The sequence below is a fragment of the Phycomyces blakesleeanus genome (genome assembly GCF_001638985.1).
Source record: "Phycomyces blakesleeanus NRRL 1555(-) unplaced genomic scaffold PHYBLscaffold_23, whole genome shotgun sequence".
Classification (NCBI taxonomy): Eukaryota; Fungi; Mucoromycota; class Mucoromycetes; order Mucorales; family Phycomycetaceae; genus Phycomyces; species Phycomyces blakesleeanus.
This window is the reverse complement of record NW_017265156.1, coordinates 873,325-891,611: the sequence shown is the minus strand read 5'-3', so window position 1 is coordinate 891,611 and position 18,287 is coordinate 873,325. Positions and strand designations below refer to the sequence as shown.

Genomic DNA, 18,287 nt, shown 5'->3' with positions numbered 1-18,287 from the left:
CAAGTAACTGTCATTTAGACCAGCTACCACTTTATTTGCCTGTTAATTTAGTAAATAGTTTAGTATTTTGACGCCATTTATAGACAGCTGGCATTTAAATCACCTTTTTCAACTCGAAAAGGAAATGTAAAAATGTTTAAAGGGCTCATATAGCTTTTCTACTAGATAATACACTTGTTTTGAACAAGAACCTTTTCATTGATTCAGGGCACTCCCAGATATATTTCCCTTTCTCTCATATAATCATTTGTTCTCTTTCTGTGTGTGTATATTTATGTTATTCAATGAAGTTTTGTTGGTAAAGAAGTCTTGTGAGAATGGATATTTGAATGCTGATCATCTTTATTGATTTGGTCGTTTCTTTTCTTTTCTTTCTTTCTTTCTGTTTGATTTTTTTTGATAGGTGAGGGAAGGCTAAAATGTGCTGTGTATATGATTGATTTGTACATGTACTTGTTCTTTACTTGTACTTGTACTTGTGCGTGTGTAATTATTGTTCTTATTTTCTCCTTCTTTATCGCTTGGCCTTTCCGACAGTCTTTCCCTTGGCCTTGTAGATGGGCTTGCCCTTCATCTTGTTGAAACCACCCAATGCGCCAGATGACTCTGCGGTGTTGGACTTTGCGTGTCTCTTCTTGCCACCCATACCGTACTTAGTATCCTTGTGAGCACGTTTGGCACCCTTCTGGGGAGCGTCCTTCTTAGAGCCCTTTTGGGAGCTGTCTGTCTTTGCACGCTTTTTGTCGGTTGTGTTCTCGAGTGCGATATCAAAGTCATTATCCAATGTGAGATCACCTCCAGCACCATCCTTACGCTCTATACAACAAAAATATTAAGATTAAGTAAATTTGAGACTCTGAATTAAACCAACACACACACAGACACAGACACAGATATATATATATATATATATGTGTGTGTGTATTATACGTGTACAATTTACTTACTGCGCTTGAGAAGCTTGATCTTATCAAGCATATCTGTCTTTTGCTTCTGTCTCTCCAATTGCTTCTCAACCTGAACCTTCTTGCCGAACTTCTTGAGGTTGCGCTGACGCTTAGCATCTGCGGAAGCCTTGAGACGAGCGGTTTCATCCAACAATCTCTGTCTGACCTATGGACATTATAAATAATAGCAGTTAGAGAGAGAGGCAGAAATTTACACCCAATAATAGTAATAATAATTATAGCCTATATTTTAGTTCTGCTATTGCTTATATATATTTATATATCGCACTGCTTATTTCTTACCTTGGCCATATGTTCGTCACTCTTCAACATCTCGGCAAAGTAATCGTCAGGACGTGTGAATGCATCGCCAGCCTGGTTAACGAGGTCTCTAGCAATGTTTGCTGCTTCCAAAGCTTGTTGATAGAATGAAAGTTCTCTTGCCATTTCGTCCTCGACATCGGCAACAACGGTGGGCTCTGAAGAAGTTACGACCATTGTCTCGATCCAAGGGAGATCCTTGAGCTTAAGATCATTGGCAAGTCTTGTCAAAGCAGCCTATATACATATATAGGTGCATATTTTTGTTTGTTGTTGTTTTTGGATCGTTTGGTAATGTTAAAGCATAGAAAGAATAATGCAAAGAATAAATACATATGTTGGTTATTTGACTGAAAAGCTGTTTATACTTCTTATAAATTTGAAATATATAACATAATAGTGATACATTAAATTAAAAATTAAAATTAAAGCAAAATGAAAAAAGGGGGGAATTGTACCTCGTCATTGTAGAGAGGGCGCTGTTCCTTGACAACAACGTCTTCTTCGTCATCGCTAAATTCTTCTTCGTCTTCCTCGTCTTCGTCGTTTTCAAGAACTTCTTCAATATCGTCTTCTTCTTCTTCAACTTGTTCAACAACAGGCTCGACTACCTCTTCGACTGGAGAAGCAACCTTGGCAGCCTTCTTGCTCTTTCTTAATTGTTTTCTAGAGGCCACGGGTGACATGATCGTATGTATAATAAATGAGAGAGTGTCGATTGAGCTTTTTTTGGAGTAAAGGAACAAGGAGAACGAGTCACATTTTTACAAGCCACTAGAGTTAAGACTGTAAAAATGCTAACATTTCATATACAAATATAATACCCACATATAAATACATGCACACACACACACACATTTAATTCTTATTGTTTGCCTTTGCCTTTGCCTTTGGTTTTGGTTTTGATTTATGAGATAATTTAGCAATATATGTATATGTATATAAATGTATATCTAAAGAAGTAATTTATAAAGCTTGCATAAAATGAATGATATATGTATGTATCTATGTATGTATGAATAGTATGATATATATATATATGTATTAAAAAGAAAATTCTTTTTTCTTTCTTTCTATCTATCTATCAATTGCTTGTAATCTGATAGTGGTTTGGATTGGCTCAGCAAGCCAAGCAAAATGATTAAAAATTTTATACTAGACTTTGTATAAAATAAAATAAAATATAAAAAATAATATATATATTATATTCTTAAAACCGCGTTCTGAAATGGGGTTTGAATGCCAGTCATCACATGCCGTAGGGTGTAAAAGACCCAAAATTGATCAAAAAATATAGATTGGACGTCTTTCTTTACTATTCAACTACTATTTTCTATATACACACTTTTACATAAACACATACACAGCATACACAGCATACACAAAACATAACAATGTATTACTACAACGCACTGTGGATTGTATGCGTCATTATACTTGTCTTTTCCATCTTCTTCTTTATAAAGAGGAATAGAAATGCTGCCAGAGCACGTATGACAGGTAAAGAAAAAACTATATATATATATAAGAAACATAAATATAAGTACAAAATCAAGTCAAATACAATAAAAATAGAAATAGAAATAGTAACATAAAGAGATGCATATCTATGGTTTGATCAGTTGTTCACTAACCCGGTTTAATACTATAGCTTCTACACAAAGAGTAGCTGTTCCTGCTTACCAACAGTATGCAGCACCCGTCTACAGTCCTCCAAACCATACAACAATCAATATCCAAGACCCACCCAACCCATACTACGGGCAACCATATCCAGACAATCGCGCCACAGCTACCACCACCAACCCTAGTTCTTCTACAACACCTCCTGCTTACAAACCACAAGGCACCAGTGTAGCTATACCACCACCATCTTATCAAGATTATAACAAAGACCCTCGCCTTCAGGGAGCCTAAGGATCTTTTCTTCTTCTTTGTCTTCTTATGTTTCTTATTCTTCTCTTTTAATACTATTGATTTAATGATTTAGTACCAAAAGAAAAGAAGAAGAAAGAACAATGAGAAAGACAGAGAAGTAGAAAGATAGAAAGGTAGTGAGATAGAGAGGAACAATCTATTGTTTGTTTCTGACCAACCTATTCTCTTCTACTTATTATTATTTTGGTCACTGTATATTGTATAGCATATTTACTCCTATTATTCTCTATTAAAAAAATTATATAAATAAATATATAATATAATCTTGTATAATTCATAATATTATTATTATTTTTTGTTCTTTTTTGTTTAATTTCCTCAACCGTTACACTACCCCTCTTCTTATGGCAATCGAATTGCTCTCTTTCTGTGTGTATATATTTGAGGATAATGATATTATATAATCTATGATTAAATTCTTATTGTGAATAAAATGGCTTGTAGACTTTGTACGAACAGAAAGGAATGTGTAGAATAAAAAGAATTTTCTGCTCAGCAAATCCGATTCTGAAATTCTACGATTCTTTTCTAGGAACACTGTAGACCACAGAGATCTAGAAAATCAAAATGGAACTGGACAATAAACCAAAGGCAGCCAGCCAGCCAGCCAGGCAGGTAGCCAGGCAGGTAGCCAGGCAGACGGACGGACGGAAAGAAGGAAAGAAAAAAAAAAGAAGAGGAAGAAGAAAAAGAGTCTTCCGAAAAGAAACCGGGGATTCATTATGTTTACACACATACTCTCTCTTTCTCTCTTTCTGCCTTTTCCATACTCTCATATACACATACACACATAGAGAGAAAGGGAGAGAGACTGAATTTATACGGTAAAATAAATAAATAAAAGAAGTATATAAAAGAAGTATATTATTTTTTTTAAAAATAATAATAATAAAAATAATTGGGTCTATCGTTTTGCTCGGGAATCAAATGTCATTTGTTGAAAACCCCATTTGTCGCGTCTCACAAACGCATCACCAGCTTTACCTATCACCGACTATACTATTAGTACTACTACCACTACTATTAATAATATGAATATTTAGCTTAGCAATATATTCAAATACTCAAACACCTTTTTAAATAAGAGAAGAAGAAAGTACATGTGGAGTAAAAGGGATTTTTCTGATTGCTTGACCTTTTTTTTTCTTTTGCAGGTGATTAATCCAAACCACATTAATCACTTCTCTTTTCTTTCACCGGTGTAAAACTTGTTCTATTTTTTGTTCATGAAGAACAGAGTCATAGAGAAAAAATACATAATTTTTAATCTTAAGCCGTCAACAGCCTCTTCTCTGTCTGATTATGATAAATATATCGCTCCATCTCTTTTAACGATATCTTTATATATAGAACTCTATGACGTTGAGATTTACTTTTGTCTACATATAAATATATATATATAAAGAACCAATTGGTCAATTAGGTTAAGTTCAGGAGAATACAAAAAGGAAGATAGGCAAAGTGACAACCTCGAGACGTAATATATCCTCCCAATATCTGCAGACTAGTGAACAGAAATTCTGCTCACAATGATGTAGTACCGTCTCTCTTGCTTACACTAGGCTCATTTAATCTAATGTGGCAAGACACTTTTTTTCTCTTTCAAAAAAAAAGCTAAAAATAATGTTCCACAGCAGTAACAATGCTTACTTATCCAGACTTCTTAACATCCTTTGGTATCTTTAAACTTGTCGTAATTAAAGTCTGGAGCACGAATATCATTCAATGCAATCCTAGTATACACTCTAGTAGCTTTGCCCTGTGACAATATCACAAATACCTTTTCTTGACAAACCATTTACTCGTTATCAAGCCACACTAAATACAGGCCTTTCAACTTGTGTAATTATATACATCTCAGTAGGGCAAAAAGAAAGAAAGGTTGAAATTTATAGGGTTTATGTTTAACGATATGATGACCAGAAACCAGGTGTGGAAGGAAGAGAAGCGATCAAGTCTTCATTAGCAGTATAACCAGTAAAATTGATATTAGTTCCTTCGTGGTCATCATCAATCAGATTCAGGGACTCTTTTATAGGAGATCTGCTATTCCATTCTATGCCATGCTATGCTATGCTATGCTATGCTATGCAAGAACCATCAATGGTTTCATCCCTCTGACAAATTTCTTGAAGTCATCAGGGCAGTAGAAAAGCTGCATATCCTTATTAACCGACATATGTATTCACTTGGAAAATACATACTTGTTTCACGAGCTCACAAGTGTATAGCTTCACTGTGCATAAGACGTCTTGCAAGACTCCAAAAAAATTGGTCACAGGCTGGCACAACGTTTCTTTTAATGTTTTGAGCTGCTTCATTTTTTCCCATTGTTGTTCGGCCCTTTGAGATATCCACCTCATTATACCCACAATTACTCATCCTCTCCAGGTGTTGTCGTAAAATGAAGGCAAATCTATCTTTACACCAATAAAAACTTTGCTTTCTTTGCTTAATAGTCTCGAGCTTTAATTTATTTATTTTATTTTATCCGGACTACTAGGTACTGTGTAGCTTGCTGCTTATTTTTGTCTTTTCTTTTTCTTTTTGGTCATTTATGGTACTTATCTGGGATATGTCCAAAGTTGTCTTTATTAAATCCAGTGCCTATGAAAGGTCAACCTCAGGCCTACTTGTAAAGTCCATCGTCCCAGTTTATATATAAACGTATGATTTATTTTAATGATAATTGGATCCAAGATAAATCTTACTGTTCCATTGGATCGCAGAAAAAAAATGTTTGGAACGTCTAATTGTATGCGTCTTTGGCATCTTTGATATACCCAAATGGAGCCGAGCATTTTACAACTTCTTCAGGTAGTTATTTCAACTTGTAATTTCTGGAAACTCCTGTTTCATTCGTTTTAATCTGTGAATTATTCGGATCGGGTTTGGTCATCAAGGTCGAATATTAAAGGAATGGCAAGGATTTTCAAGGTTTGAAGCTAATGCAAGAGCCAAAGCTAAAGCTAAATCTCATTCGTTTCTAAAACGGCAGTTCCGGTCGAAAGAACTTATGTTTTACTTTCATCCAAGTTGTTGAAAATGTGCTTTCTCTCTCTCTATTTATCTTATTTACCAGTTGGGTTTAGTCTTCTACTGGTAGCAACAACACTAGTGACATCAATTGTGTCCCTTGCCAGTTACTTGTATCATCGGGTGTCAAGATTATTAAATTGGGATCGCCAATACAAATCTCTACTTTCAATCGTTTCATACTTTCTTTCCGGCTTTTGTTCTGTGGTCACTCTTGTAAACCACAGGCTCTTTTTTCTTTCAAAATAAATAAACTAAAATTTGTTCAAGTAGTGTCTTCGTCACCAAATCGGCTCAAAATAGTACAGTCTAACTTTTCAACCCTTATTCACAAATATTATACATTCATCAAGTTATTTTTTTCTTTTATAGTAGTATACTTGTAGTGTATTTTGGATACTGTGTGAAGGCTCTCCAATATTCGCTTATGAATATCTGCAAATTATGGAAAGAAAATATAGAAAATAAGGTACTGAAAATCATCGATTTGTTTTTTTTTATTGCTATAAGAGTTGATGGCGTCACTGTCTATTGCGTCTATCTATACATATTTATGCAGATAGTTTTTTGTATGGCTTATTGATCTCTCCACCCTTCTTTGCTTCTATTCAGAAAAATGAGGTCACTAATTTATTAACTTTTGGAAGGAAAAGAAAGAATATTTCGTATTGTCAAATGTTATTGCATGAAAAGGGCAGGATGTGCAAATGATATTATTGGAACCTTTTGAACCGCCTTGTTTGGCTACACTTGCTACTCTAATTGACAAGAAATAGCAAGGGAAGGGAGGTAAATCGGTCGTCAGAATCAATGTATATATATATGTGTGTGTGTGTGTTTGTGTAATTTTGTTGAAGTAAAGGAAACAAACATAAAGTGTTACCTGCATCTGGGTATCCTTCTTACTTGTAACAGCAACAAAAAAAGGTACAATATTTCTTTTAGTGATATGGTCCTGGACATGACTATTGATTATATATAGACGGTGTACAAACTTTGACAATTGATGCTATGAATGCCATGAACAAAGTGCTTACATGTTCTGGTTCCATTAGACCACAGTTCCATTGATATATTTTACAAGCTTGGAATCGTCACATCTTTCTTCTGGATCCTCACTTTATCAAAGTCTATTGTAGATATGCCTTATCTTCTATCTTATTTTTAGACACTTCAATATTAGTCGTGTTCATGTCATGTCATTCAAAGAAAAAGGCTCTGTAAATTGATTATATCAGATAAACTTCAATATATATTCTTTAACCATAGACGAATGACATCTTATTCACATTAACAATAAAAATACTTGTGCCATTAATCACGTGATATATCTTGAGTTTTAATTCCCCATTAGATCAAAGTATGAATTTTAAATGTTTATTGTTAAACAATACAGCCTTTTATATAAATAAAAATAAATAAATAAATAAATATATATAAAAAAGGAATTAAAAAAAATCAAACCTCTTTAAAGGCAGATTCACAATGGCAGATCACTCTGGAGTAACAGCAGATTCCCTCAAGACTGCCATCCTTCAACGCCTTGAAGCTGAACATGTTGTATGATTTTCTCTCTTTTCTTGTTTTTATTTTATATATATATATAAATAAATAAATATACATTCTTCTTTCTTATCAGTGTACACATACATATATACATATATGTTTATGTGTGTGCATGTGTAATTACAAATCACAAAATTAGTTTTTTTTTTTAAAGAAACCGAAACAACAATAATAAAGAATCCTCCAAAAAAAACAGGAAATCATAGATCTCTCTGCTGGTTGTGGACAAATGTACGAAGTAGTTATCGTATCTCCTCTTTTTAGAGAAAAGAGACTTTTGGCTAGACACAAGTTGGTCAATGAGAAGCTCAAGGATGAGATTAGTAAGGTTCATGCCTTTTCTCAGGTAATAAAGAAGTAGATTTGGTTGATTACTTATTGTTTTAAATGATCATCATCATTCTCATTCTCACTCATTACTAACATCATTATTATTATTTTTCTTTATTCTTTATGTTCTTTAATTATGTACCTAAAGAAATCCTACACACCCGAGGAGTGGGAAAAGAAGACCGCACAATAATACACAACAAAAGTTTCTTTCTTTCTATCTTCATCTTTGTTTCTTTGTCTCTGTCTTTAGTTTATATATATATATTCTTTTGTATTCTTAATAAAGCATTTGTCTGAATGTTAGAAGAGGTTCTTTCTTTTTTATATAAATATTTTAAAAAAGAGCATTAATTATTATTATATGAGAAATTGCTTGTCAAAAATATATAATATAATATAATATAATATAATAAAGGGAAATTTGCCCAGAGATTGTTAAAACTTGCATGTTCAATATGTGTATGTATATATTGTATTATATAATTTATTATTTTTGGTTTGTGCTTGGCAAAGTCCATGATGCATTAAACGTGTCACCGTCACACTGTAGCTTTGAACACATTCAACTCCTGGATTCCTATTATATTTTATTATATACATAAAAGAAAATGCTATAAAAAGTGGACTGACAAGCAAAGTCAGAACAGAGAAAGAAAGAAAGAAAGAAAGAAAGAGAAAAAAGTTCTTGGCTCATCTTGATCATCAAATCTCAAAATCATCGTTCCTCCTTATTCTCTTCAATGGCTCGCTGGACACTCACAGGCCTACTGAACGGTGCCGAATACGCCGTTCAGGGTATTGCTGTCGTTATAAAGAATCCCAACCTACGCAAACAAAAGTTCCTGAGAATCTTTCTCTACCTTTCACTCGTCTCAATCGTCCTCTTTTGCATCACAAAGCTCCTCATTGCCATTCCGCTCTTTATCCTCCGTGTCGTATTCTGGCTGTTCTCTAGCTATGATTCCGAAAGTGCAGACGCGGCCTATGATAAAGTAACCTCAATTCTGCGCGAAATCGTTTCTTCGGTTCCGTTCCTGACGCTGCTGTTTATGCGCTACATCTACGCCAAACCATTGGACGACCTGTTTGTAGAATCCCTGGCCTTTGTGGACAGTATCCACCCCGAGCGCAAGCCTTACACACTCCCGGCTGCAAAACGTGAATTCCGTAAAGAACACTGGGCAAATATGAAGGACTATGTGTTTCGAACATGGAAAAAGTTGCGATTGGGAGTAGCCATCTGCTTACTATCACTTTTACCAGTCGTAGGCCAGTTTGTTTTCCCAGCTGCAGGTAAATATATAATATATATAAAAAATATATAAAAAATATAAACCTGTATATATCTTTCTCTCTTGTTTAATTTATAAAATATATATATATATATATGCATGTGATATAAATTGATAGGTGCATATGCAACATTTAAATCTTTGGGAAATACCCAGGGTATAGCTGTTGGACTCTGTTTTTTCTTTTTACCACGGTGGGCAGTAATGCGCCTGGTCCGAGCTTTGATTGGCATGCGATCCTTGACACGCGAATTACTAGAGCCATATTTTGCTAGGATGAATATGTCTCACTCTGAGAAACGGAAATGGTTTAGCGGGCGGAAAGATATCTTGTTTGGGTTCTCGGCCATTGCATACATTATTATCCGCATCCCCTATGTTGGTTTTATCGGATACGGTATTGCTCAGGCTGCAGCGGCCTATATGCTCACAACAGTAACAGATCCACCCAATGATATCAATACACCAGAACCTGTTAATGATCTGGCTGTAGCAGAAAATACAAATGATTCCAAAAAAGATATTTAAAATAAAATAAAAATTGTATAGATTTATTTTTATTTGATAGTCATTTACAACCACATTTAATTTGTACGTATGTATATCTTGCTTTGTTTAAAAGAGGTATATTGTTATAATTAATAATTAATGACTTGATAAGATTTATGTTTTAAAGAAGTATAAAGAAAGAGGAGGGGAAATTAAAGTGAAAAATTGAGGTGGAGGTAATTATTATGTACAATTGAATATTTACAAGCTAATTCTTTTTAAAGAAAGAAAGAATAGCTATATATATAGATAGATAGATAGATAGGTAATGTCTATTAGGGGTTTTAGTGTGCAGACAAATGTGACAATGGTAAACACATTTCGGTTACTTTGACAATGTAGGTTAGTGGAGATGGTGCGATTGGCTGGACATCCATTGTTTCTTGATTTGTCTTTTCGATAGTGGGTGACGATAAGGGGGTTGGGACTCTGGTTAATGCTGCATGTATCTGACACAGCTTTCCTTTTACGTCTACTTCGACTGTCTTTCCTTCGACCATTCCTTGTTCGACAGTGATATTAAAGTCGTCTTGATTTGCCGGATCACTGATCGGCTGGCCCTGACTGCTTTCTTTGCAGAACACAAAGCAAGGTATCTGACGTCTGTGATCGAACATGGCGTGTATTTCGATTGGATCCATTGGTACTGAATAATATACCATTTTTGATTTAGGGTCGAATCTTGTTGGGATTGCCTTTGTCTGACCAAGATGAATCTAATGATATAAAAGAAAATTGTTTAATTGATTATTAATAAATAGGCTATTATTTGTTTTGTTTTTACCAGAATGGCCCATGCGTCAATGGAAGATCCTGCTTTAATGCGTCGTCCGATTTCCCAAAGACAAAACGATTGGATCTTTTTTGAGGTTCGTTCGATTCGTACAAGATCTTTAAGGCTGACGTTGGAGAGGATGATGGCGATGATCTCTGGTGGTAAGGTAAATGGGTTCATGATTGGGTAGTATTTAACTTATTTAATTTAATTTTTAATAAAGAAAAGAGAAAGTAGATTTAACGGAAGCGGATACAACCCTTTTTATATCGCATTGATGGATTGGATAAAGGATAAAGATCAGTCACGCAACATTTGTCACATACACACACCGTACATAAATATTTCTATGTGTGGAGATTATTCTTCCTGATTTGGAAGGATATCGGATATCGGAAGATGAATATCGATAACAGATTATTGGAATAAATGTATTATATATATTTATCTCCTGTTTCCTTGTTACAGCACATTTTGGTACTTGCTACTTGCTACTTAGCACTTAGTACTTAGTATGCCATATTCTTATTATTTTATACTCATTATCGCAAATTGAGATCTAAACCGGGGAAAGAGGGAAAATAAGGGTGAGAAAGGATTGGTTTGGCTTTTCTTTTCTTTTCTTTTTTGTTCTATTGGTACTGATACTGTACACGATATATACAAATATACCCACACAAGAACACGCACGCTCAAAATCACCTTTTATATAACTAAAGCTAAACGACAAAGCCTACTCAGTAAAGTAAACCAACATAAAATAAAATAGGGTGTTTTGTTAGTAGAAAGATTGTTAGTGGTCTTATCAGGATTACACCAAGTAAATTTTAATTTTTTTTTAAAAATAATAATAATATATATTATTTTTTACTATTGCTGCTATTGCTGCTGCTGCTGCTGCTGCTGCTGCTGGTATTGTTGTTTTTTTTTGCTGTTTTTTTTAATATCCCTTTAACCTTTATGCCCTAAATGACATCAGCCAATCTTTGGGATTTCGGAAAGACTTCCGTAAAATGAGGTTTAATTGACCGTATAACCGAGGTAAATTTACATTTATTAGTATTATTATTATTATCAGAAAAGAATTCCATACAAACATTGTACAAATTCATTTATTCACTCATTTTTATTTTCTTGAAAAAAAATCAGGCGTTTAATAGTAAGTTTATTAATTAATTATTTAATTAATTGTCAACAAAAATCAATAACAAGAAATCATTTATAGATCAATGCAAAACTATGAAATCTCAAGACCTCACTATTTATTACGTCATGTTTATCAGCACAGTCAAGTCAGATTGATTTTAATTTAATTTTATAGTTTTGTTGAGAAATATACATATACATATAAAAGAGTCTTTACTACTTTGAATCATACTGGTTTGGCTTACATTTATTATTATTATTATTATTATACAAAAGTAATATTAATCAACAAGAGACTCGTTTAGTATGTAGTAATAGTTTTGGTTTGGTAGATTGACAAGGTACATGTGGAGGAGGAATATCAAACACATTGGGCTGTTGGTTGGGAAAGAGACCATTTTCATTAAATGACCCAAAAGTCATACTCTCGGGAGGGTCTTTAAAAGGGCTACCCAATTCATCATAATCAGCATTAGGCTACAAAATTTTAACAACAAGAAGAACAAGAGCAATAGGAATCATAATTACGATAATTACGATATAATTATAATAAAGAATAATAGTAATAGTAATAGTAATATGTATATGTATATGAGTAGTAAATAATCAAGGCTTCACTTTGGTAGAATATATAAACCACACCTCAATCATTTATCTATCTAATGCTACTTACAGGTGGATTGTACGATTGAGTCAATAGCATCGAATTTCGTGGCGTAGACTGCGGTTCTGTGTATTCAATAAATTCGTAATATCTTTCTGATGGAGAGGACATACTGGTGGGAGTTCCGGACGGATCCTGTGCTGAGTGGTGATCAGGTGCATAGCTATCATTCTCTAACTCTGACTCATAAGCCATCATGTTGTCCGGTACTGACTTTGAACGTATGTGCTGTGCTTGGTGCCTTTGATGATTCTTTTCTGACAAGGCAACAATTGCAGCAGACGATGGATAAGCCATACAGGGTTCTCCTTCTTCTCCTTCTTCTTCTTCTTCTTGTTTCTGATGCTGATTATTACTACTATCACTATTATTATTATTATTATTATTAGGTCCACTTGTCCAAGTAATAATCGGTGTGTGGACTAGCTCAGCTATAGGAATCGTGGCAGGAATAAATACTTCCTGTGGATGGTTCATTAGGCCACCATTTACTGGAGATATCTGATGGTTGATGCTTTGATTGGGAGGTTGGAAGATGACTTGTGGATATGCTCTCTGGGCATCAGAAGCTGGTCCACCATATGATCCAACATATGTTTCATGACAATTTTGCGGAACATACGGCACAGGATTTATGCTAGAATTCCATTGTAACGAGTCATAAGTTGTGTGATCGCCCTATTATATATATATATATATGGTTAGTTATTTGATGATGTATAAATAAGCCTTGACTTGCCTGTTCAATATTTGCGCTTTTAGGACTCGCAACAAAGTGGGGTACAGATGCTGTTGATCAATAGTTAACATTTGAACTTTTTATTTTCAAGATTTGTCTTTAAATCAAGAAAACCACTATATATATTATATTGTATTGTATTATATTTACAAAACTTACCACCTAAATAGCAGAGATCTCGGTGGATTGCCCTGCCATTCTGTGCATGAGACACAAGTCTGAGCACAGCATAAAACTGAGATTCAGTCAAGCCATCTGTAACCTTGTCAAATAAGGCCAAAATCTATATGTAATGGTCAATATTTAATATTAGTATAAATATATAATGTTCTTTTATTTATTTATTTATTTATTTATTTGCTGTATTATACCTGCCCTAGTTTTTGATATTCCAAGTTGCATCCAACCAAGAACTTTAAAAGAGCTTTATTGTCAAGGTGGCCAAGAGAATATGGATCGAGTTCGTTCCACCAGACCGTGTAGATCTGCTGCTCGATATCAGTAAGGTTCTCTATACCCACTTCAGGAACGTCTGTTGAAGGCTCTGGTTCGGATATTGATGCTTGAGATAAAACTGGGTCACTGATACTTCTTTCTCCAAGATGATGTGCTTTGCGATTTTTTTCATCTTTGTTCTTGGAGTGAAATAAGGTGTTCTTTATCTTGTTCATACTAGCGGTGGCTATACTCTAGTTCTGCACTTGAACCAAACGTACAAATGTGTATGTGTGTAGCTGTAGATTTGTGGTTTACGAGAGAAAGGAAGAAAAGTAAATAAATAATAATAAGAGAAAAACGAAAGGGATATGATTACAATTTCCAGGAATCCAGTTGTTTTTCACCTTCCGAAATAATAATACTAATAGAAAATGTGGCCACACTAAACTTCTCAAGTCAATGTTGCTCTGTATGAATGTGTATATACTGGTGCGTATTTGTGAGTATTTTGCATTTATTTATTTGCTTTGTTTTGTGATAATCATATTCAAATAATAGTCTTGACAAAGAAATCATGCTAAATGAGATATTTTATATATCAGCTCTTGTTTTTGCTTATTATTGTTCAGATAAAGAGAGCAATAGAAATTTTGTCTTTATCCAATAATTAATAATAGGCAGTTTCAATGAATAGTACCAGGATTAAATATTTTGAATCGAAAGCTAATTAACATAAAGCTGACTCTCTATCTATTATTCCCCGATACTTACATACATTTAAGTGAATACATTGTTTAGAAGAAGTAGAATAAGAAGAAAACCACAAGATACCAACCAATACTTTTTTTTTAATGGTGTATTACGTATAAACAGTTAAAGAGAAAAAGAACTAGCTATTATATAATCTATCTGGATAAATCCAAACAAACACAACCTAGTATATATATATATATATATCTTAAAACTCTGTTGTAGCTTATAGGAGAATAATTGGCCAACAGTCAAGACATTCATATTTCAACCATCAATACCTAATTCAATGTATTACCTTCATACATGTACTATATAGTTATAGTACAAGAAAGAAAGAAGTCAAGACATTCTTTACAGCTAAAATGTGCATCAATACACCAAAGGTATACTGATTCAACCTGTTTTCTAAAATACATACAAATTGTATTTAATTAAATAACACAAATCACACAAAGTATATATTATACAGATAATTCACTGGCCAATTCCAACACATATTTCAATTACTAGCCACAGTATCAACTTTCTGTTTTTTCCCATTTTAGTTTTACTATCTCAAGCCACCATTCGAAAATAATGATAGGTTGACAACAGAAAAAGCCCATTTAACAGTTTAATCCAACTGTATTATGTATATGTATATATATATATATATTACCTATTCTTTAGTCACATAAATAAATCTAAAACGAGTAATTTGTTAAGGGTTGCAGTGGGTACACAGAGACCACTTGCAAAGTCTTAACTTTGATCACCTAAAAATTCGAATACAGTGAAAACGGTAAATTTTGTCACTTTAATAAAAATGATTGTTTTAAAATAAAAGAATGATGCTTGTTTATATTACCTTTGACTTTAGAATGGAGTTTTATTATAACAATGAATGGTTTGCCGTTCAGAATATCTAGCGAAGTCGTGAAAGAGCTTGGGCGGCCAATGTCATTTTTATTTTTTTGAAAGTTTGTATGGCACTTCATCTGTTTCCCGATAAAGTTTCCCACCATCGTCAGGCAGTACGAATTTCAACACCAAGCTCCTTTGCGAACCGAACTATGCTTCCTCTTTCTTCAGTACTTTCCAACATTCTATCTAAAGACACTTCTCTTGCTCTATTGCTATAACTGCTGTACATATTCTGCTTCTATTTTAATTTGGTAGCGACTCTTGGTACTTACATATATCGTCACTTATCATAACTCTCTTTTCCTCAATAGACTTGAAAGCTTCCAAATACGAGCTATGTATGGTTATATTTTCCAGAACAACGTTAGAATATCCTCCATAGGGTCAAAAACTTTTATCCTTTACTCGTTATAAACGTTTTCCTGATTATTTTTTTAGGACAATTTGGTTTAACTTATTGTGATCTTTCTATTCCTTCAAAAGTACATGTGATATTTCATAAGAAAAATAAAATGATAATGATAAAAATACTTTGACGCTGTTTATCTATTGTGTTTATTAAACAACAAAATGCAAAGGTATTTATATAATGAAAAGGGAAGTGGCGGTAAGAATACTAATAACAGGATGTTGTTCTGATACTCTTCTTGTGGGACTTTTCAATTAATTGATACAGAGTAGATATGGGCAAACGAGGTGACGAGGATATAGGCGATTTGAGCAGGTTAATACTGTTGTTCCAAAACGAGGAACTGACTCGCGCCAATGTGCATAAATTCTTCTTAGTTGTCAATTTATCAAGGTCATCCAGGGAGCTAGGGAAGTTAAATGACGCTACTTCCACCATGATATACAAATCTTGGTGTTGCATGTATACCATGAAAAACGATATCCGGTAGCCTTAACAATTGATGGTAAGTTTCTTTGCTTTTGCTTTCGCTTTTGTTTTTTTTTGCTTTTGCTGTTAGTGCATACCGTTGACTTGAAAGGCAAAGCAGACATCCTGACTGTAACGATCATTAGTGTCTTTCGATAATATTGCTAGGCGAAGGGTGTCTATGCAGAATGAGTGTTCTTTTTGTTGAGGAGTTACCTGGTTTCACCTCGCCAAAGTCCAAAGGGCGACCATACTTTGATTGGACGATAGTAGAGATGGCAGCGTCAGGGCGGATATCTGATACTTCTTCATTCTTGTTTTCCCAGCGCAAGACGACATTCTGTTGAGGGCTTGAGAGGATGGACACCAGCACGGAATCAAAGTAAGTTGATTACAATTCAGTTTTTCCAATGGAATCCATGTCAGCAACTTCTCGGGTAGGGAGTTTGACCACACTATGTGGAAGGAGTTAGTATAGTATACGTACTTTTTTTCTTTCTATCTTTCTTTTTTTCATTTTTCCTCCCCTCCCCTCCCCTCCCCCTCCAATTTATATAGACTTACAAATTTGCAATACCACGTACCAGAGCTGCTTTGACAGGATCCATGGTTTTGGCTTTGAGAAGGAGACCCAGTTAAGTATCGATAGTCAACTTTTGCCTGGTTTGAATATCATCCACAATGACTGCTAAATAAGATACCTCTTGAGTTGAGAAATCCACCTCTAAGTTATTCATAAATTGATTTATGGATAAGAGTCGACAATCTGGCATCCAAAAACTTGCATTTTTAAGTTACTGGGGGTAGTCAGCCAGATTGATCGATCGAATTTCAAATTTAGGAAGCAATATTATTGGCCTACAATTGCAATAGCGACGATCAAAATTTGTACGTCTTTTTGAAAGATCAAATTTCGATCAAATCTTGATCGAAAAACGTACGGCTCTCTGACCGGCTGAATTCTTATTGTTTTTATCTTTCTTCTTAATAGTTTATCGCTTTTTTTAAGGGGAAAGACTTTCCTGGTGGGATACAGCACTTTGATTCTACCGGATCACAAACCGTGACCTTTTTGCCGGGATTAAATCATTCTATTTGTTCCCTAAGCACACATAGTATTCGTATAAAGACTCTCTTTTGTGCTTTTCAGAAAAAAAAGGGATGAGAAGGAATTACTTACCGGTTGGTGGTGTTATACTCTGAGAATATAAGTAGGTAAAAGAAAGGCAAAGACATGATACGCGTGAGAAGGCCAATACATAGTAAAATATTCAACAATATTGCGTCACACTCTAATGACAACAACTCATACTGTTCTGCATAACTGGCTATTGATATAGTATATATGCGACTAATTATTATTTATTTATTGTTAATTCTAAATTTAAGACGCAAACTGCTGTTAATTGAATATACAGGTTTTGTTTTTCGTATGAGACAGTATTTCATTATTAAGTTACCCAAATACAGACTTTAACCCTTAAAAGAATGAGAGTTAGGTGTTTGGAGAGAGAGAGAGAGAGAGAGATTAACACAAAATGTGGTGACAAAGTAGTAAGCTAATGTGTACAATAAATATATTACGTTTTTTCAGGACACATCGTTTTGCCCTGAAGGATTAGAGAAAGGTACCAGTCCAGACAGGTAGTCATAATTAACTAGTCCGGTTATATAGAAACGTCGTTCCCCATCAAGGAACGTCGTCCCCGTAAGATTACTGGCGAATTTATTAAGGATATTTTAGAAGTAATCGAAAAGGAAGTTGATGTAAAGTTGGAGCAGATAGCTGCCGTGAAGGAGCTTGAGCAAACACTTAAAGCCAATAAATACATGCACAAGGTTGACAATATATTGCCAGATCTTGAGTCAAAGGAAAAAACACTTTGCTTCTTCGAGAGTTTAGGTGCATATTGGCTCAAAGAAGAAATAAGATTGTGCAAAAGTCTATTCTATTCTATGAATTTTGTACTTTTGTCTTTTGGTGTCTTCAACTAAAAATTGATATCATTG

At 34.2% G+C, this 18,287-nt stretch overlaps 9 protein-coding genes across 9 annotated transcripts; 4 read left to right on the top strand and 5 right to left on the bottom strand.

Moving 5' to 3' along the window:
- Positions 1 to 514: 514 nt before the first annotated feature.
- PHYBLDRAFT_22175 (hypothetical protein) lies at positions 515 to 1,466 on the bottom strand (the record flags this gene model as incomplete). Its single annotated transcript, XM_018439778.1, has 3 exons — positions 515 to 816; positions 948 to 1,113; positions 1,251 to 1,466. Coding segments are annotated over 3 exons (684 nt in total), but the record flags the coding sequence as incomplete, so codon positions are not given.
- A 1,295-nt stretch (positions 1,467 to 2,761) lies between these two features.
- PHYBLDRAFT_150080 (hypothetical protein) lies at positions 2,762 to 3,185 on the top strand (the record flags this gene model as incomplete). Its single annotated transcript, XM_018432395.1, has 2 exons — positions 2,762 to 2,768; positions 2,920 to 3,185. The coding sequence occupies 2 exons, from the start codon at positions 2,762 to 2,764 to the stop codon at positions 3,183 to 3,185; spliced, it is 273 nt and encodes a 90-aa protein (XP_018287126.1).
- Positions 3,186 to 5,110: 1,925 nt separating this feature from the next.
- On the bottom strand, positions 5,111 to 5,588 carry PHYBLDRAFT_150079 (hypothetical protein; the record flags this gene model as incomplete). The annotated part of the gene is made up of 2 exons (XM_018432394.1): positions 5,111 to 5,262; positions 5,444 to 5,588. 2 exons carry the CDS (start codon positions 5,586 to 5,588, stop codon positions 5,111 to 5,113), a joined length of 297 nt encoding a protein of 98 aa, XP_018287125.1.
- A 2,139-nt stretch (positions 5,589 to 7,727) lies between these two features.
- PHYBLDRAFT_150078 (hypothetical protein) lies at positions 7,728 to 8,331 on the top strand (the record flags this gene model as incomplete). Its single annotated transcript, XM_018432393.1, has 3 exons — positions 7,728 to 7,802; positions 8,005 to 8,154; positions 8,287 to 8,331. 3 exons carry the CDS (start codon positions 7,728 to 7,730, stop codon positions 8,329 to 8,331), a joined length of 270 nt encoding a protein of 89 aa, XP_018287124.1.
- Positions 8,332 to 8,844: 513 nt separating this feature from the next.
- Positions 8,845 to 10,113, top strand: PHYBLDRAFT_127411 (hypothetical protein). The gene is made up of 2 exons (XM_018429162.1): positions 8,845 to 9,434; positions 9,552 to 10,113. Exons 1-2 carry the CDS (start codon positions 8,882 to 8,884, stop codon positions 9,959 to 9,961), a joined length of 963 nt encoding a protein of 320 aa, XP_018287123.1. The 5' UTR covers positions 8,845 to 8,881; the 3' UTR covers positions 9,962 to 10,113.
- Positions 10,114 to 10,266: 153 nt separating this feature from the next.
- Positions 10,267 to 10,937, bottom strand: PHYBLDRAFT_150076 (hypothetical protein; the record flags this gene model as incomplete). The annotated part of the gene is made up of 2 exons (XM_018432392.1): positions 10,267 to 10,698; positions 10,767 to 10,937. The coding sequence occupies 2 exons, from the start codon at positions 10,935 to 10,937 to the stop codon at positions 10,267 to 10,269; spliced, it is 603 nt and encodes a 200-aa protein (XP_018287122.1).
- A 1,182-nt stretch (positions 10,938 to 12,119) lies between these two features.
- On the bottom strand, positions 12,120 to 13,977 carry PHYBLDRAFT_67174 (hypothetical protein; the record flags this gene model as incomplete). The annotated part of the gene is made up of 6 exons (XM_018441749.1): positions 12,120 to 12,143; positions 12,249 to 12,380; positions 12,577 to 13,245; positions 13,303 to 13,382; positions 13,466 to 13,589; positions 13,678 to 13,977. The coding sequence occupies 6 exons, from the start codon at positions 13,975 to 13,977 to the stop codon at positions 12,120 to 12,122; spliced, it is 1,329 nt and encodes a 442-aa protein (XP_018287121.1).
- Positions 13,978 to 16,016: 2,039 nt separating this feature from the next.
- Positions 16,017 to 16,885, bottom strand: PHYBLDRAFT_172913 (hypothetical protein; the record flags this gene model as incomplete). Its single annotated transcript, XM_018436892.1, has 5 exons — positions 16,017 to 16,300; positions 16,376 to 16,456; positions 16,494 to 16,627; positions 16,673 to 16,732; positions 16,842 to 16,885. 5 exons carry the CDS (start codon positions 16,883 to 16,885, stop codon positions 16,017 to 16,019), a joined length of 603 nt encoding a protein of 200 aa, XP_018287120.1.
- Positions 16,886 to 17,765: 880 nt separating this feature from the next.
- Positions 17,766 to 18,272, top strand: PHYBLDRAFT_150073 (hypothetical protein; the record flags this gene model as incomplete). Its single annotated transcript, XM_018432391.1, has 3 exons — positions 17,766 to 17,771; positions 17,872 to 17,905; positions 17,953 to 18,272. 3 exons carry the CDS (start codon positions 17,766 to 17,768, stop codon positions 18,270 to 18,272), a joined length of 360 nt encoding a protein of 119 aa, XP_018287119.1.
- Between the last annotated feature and the right edge of the window lie 15 nt (positions 18,273 to 18,287).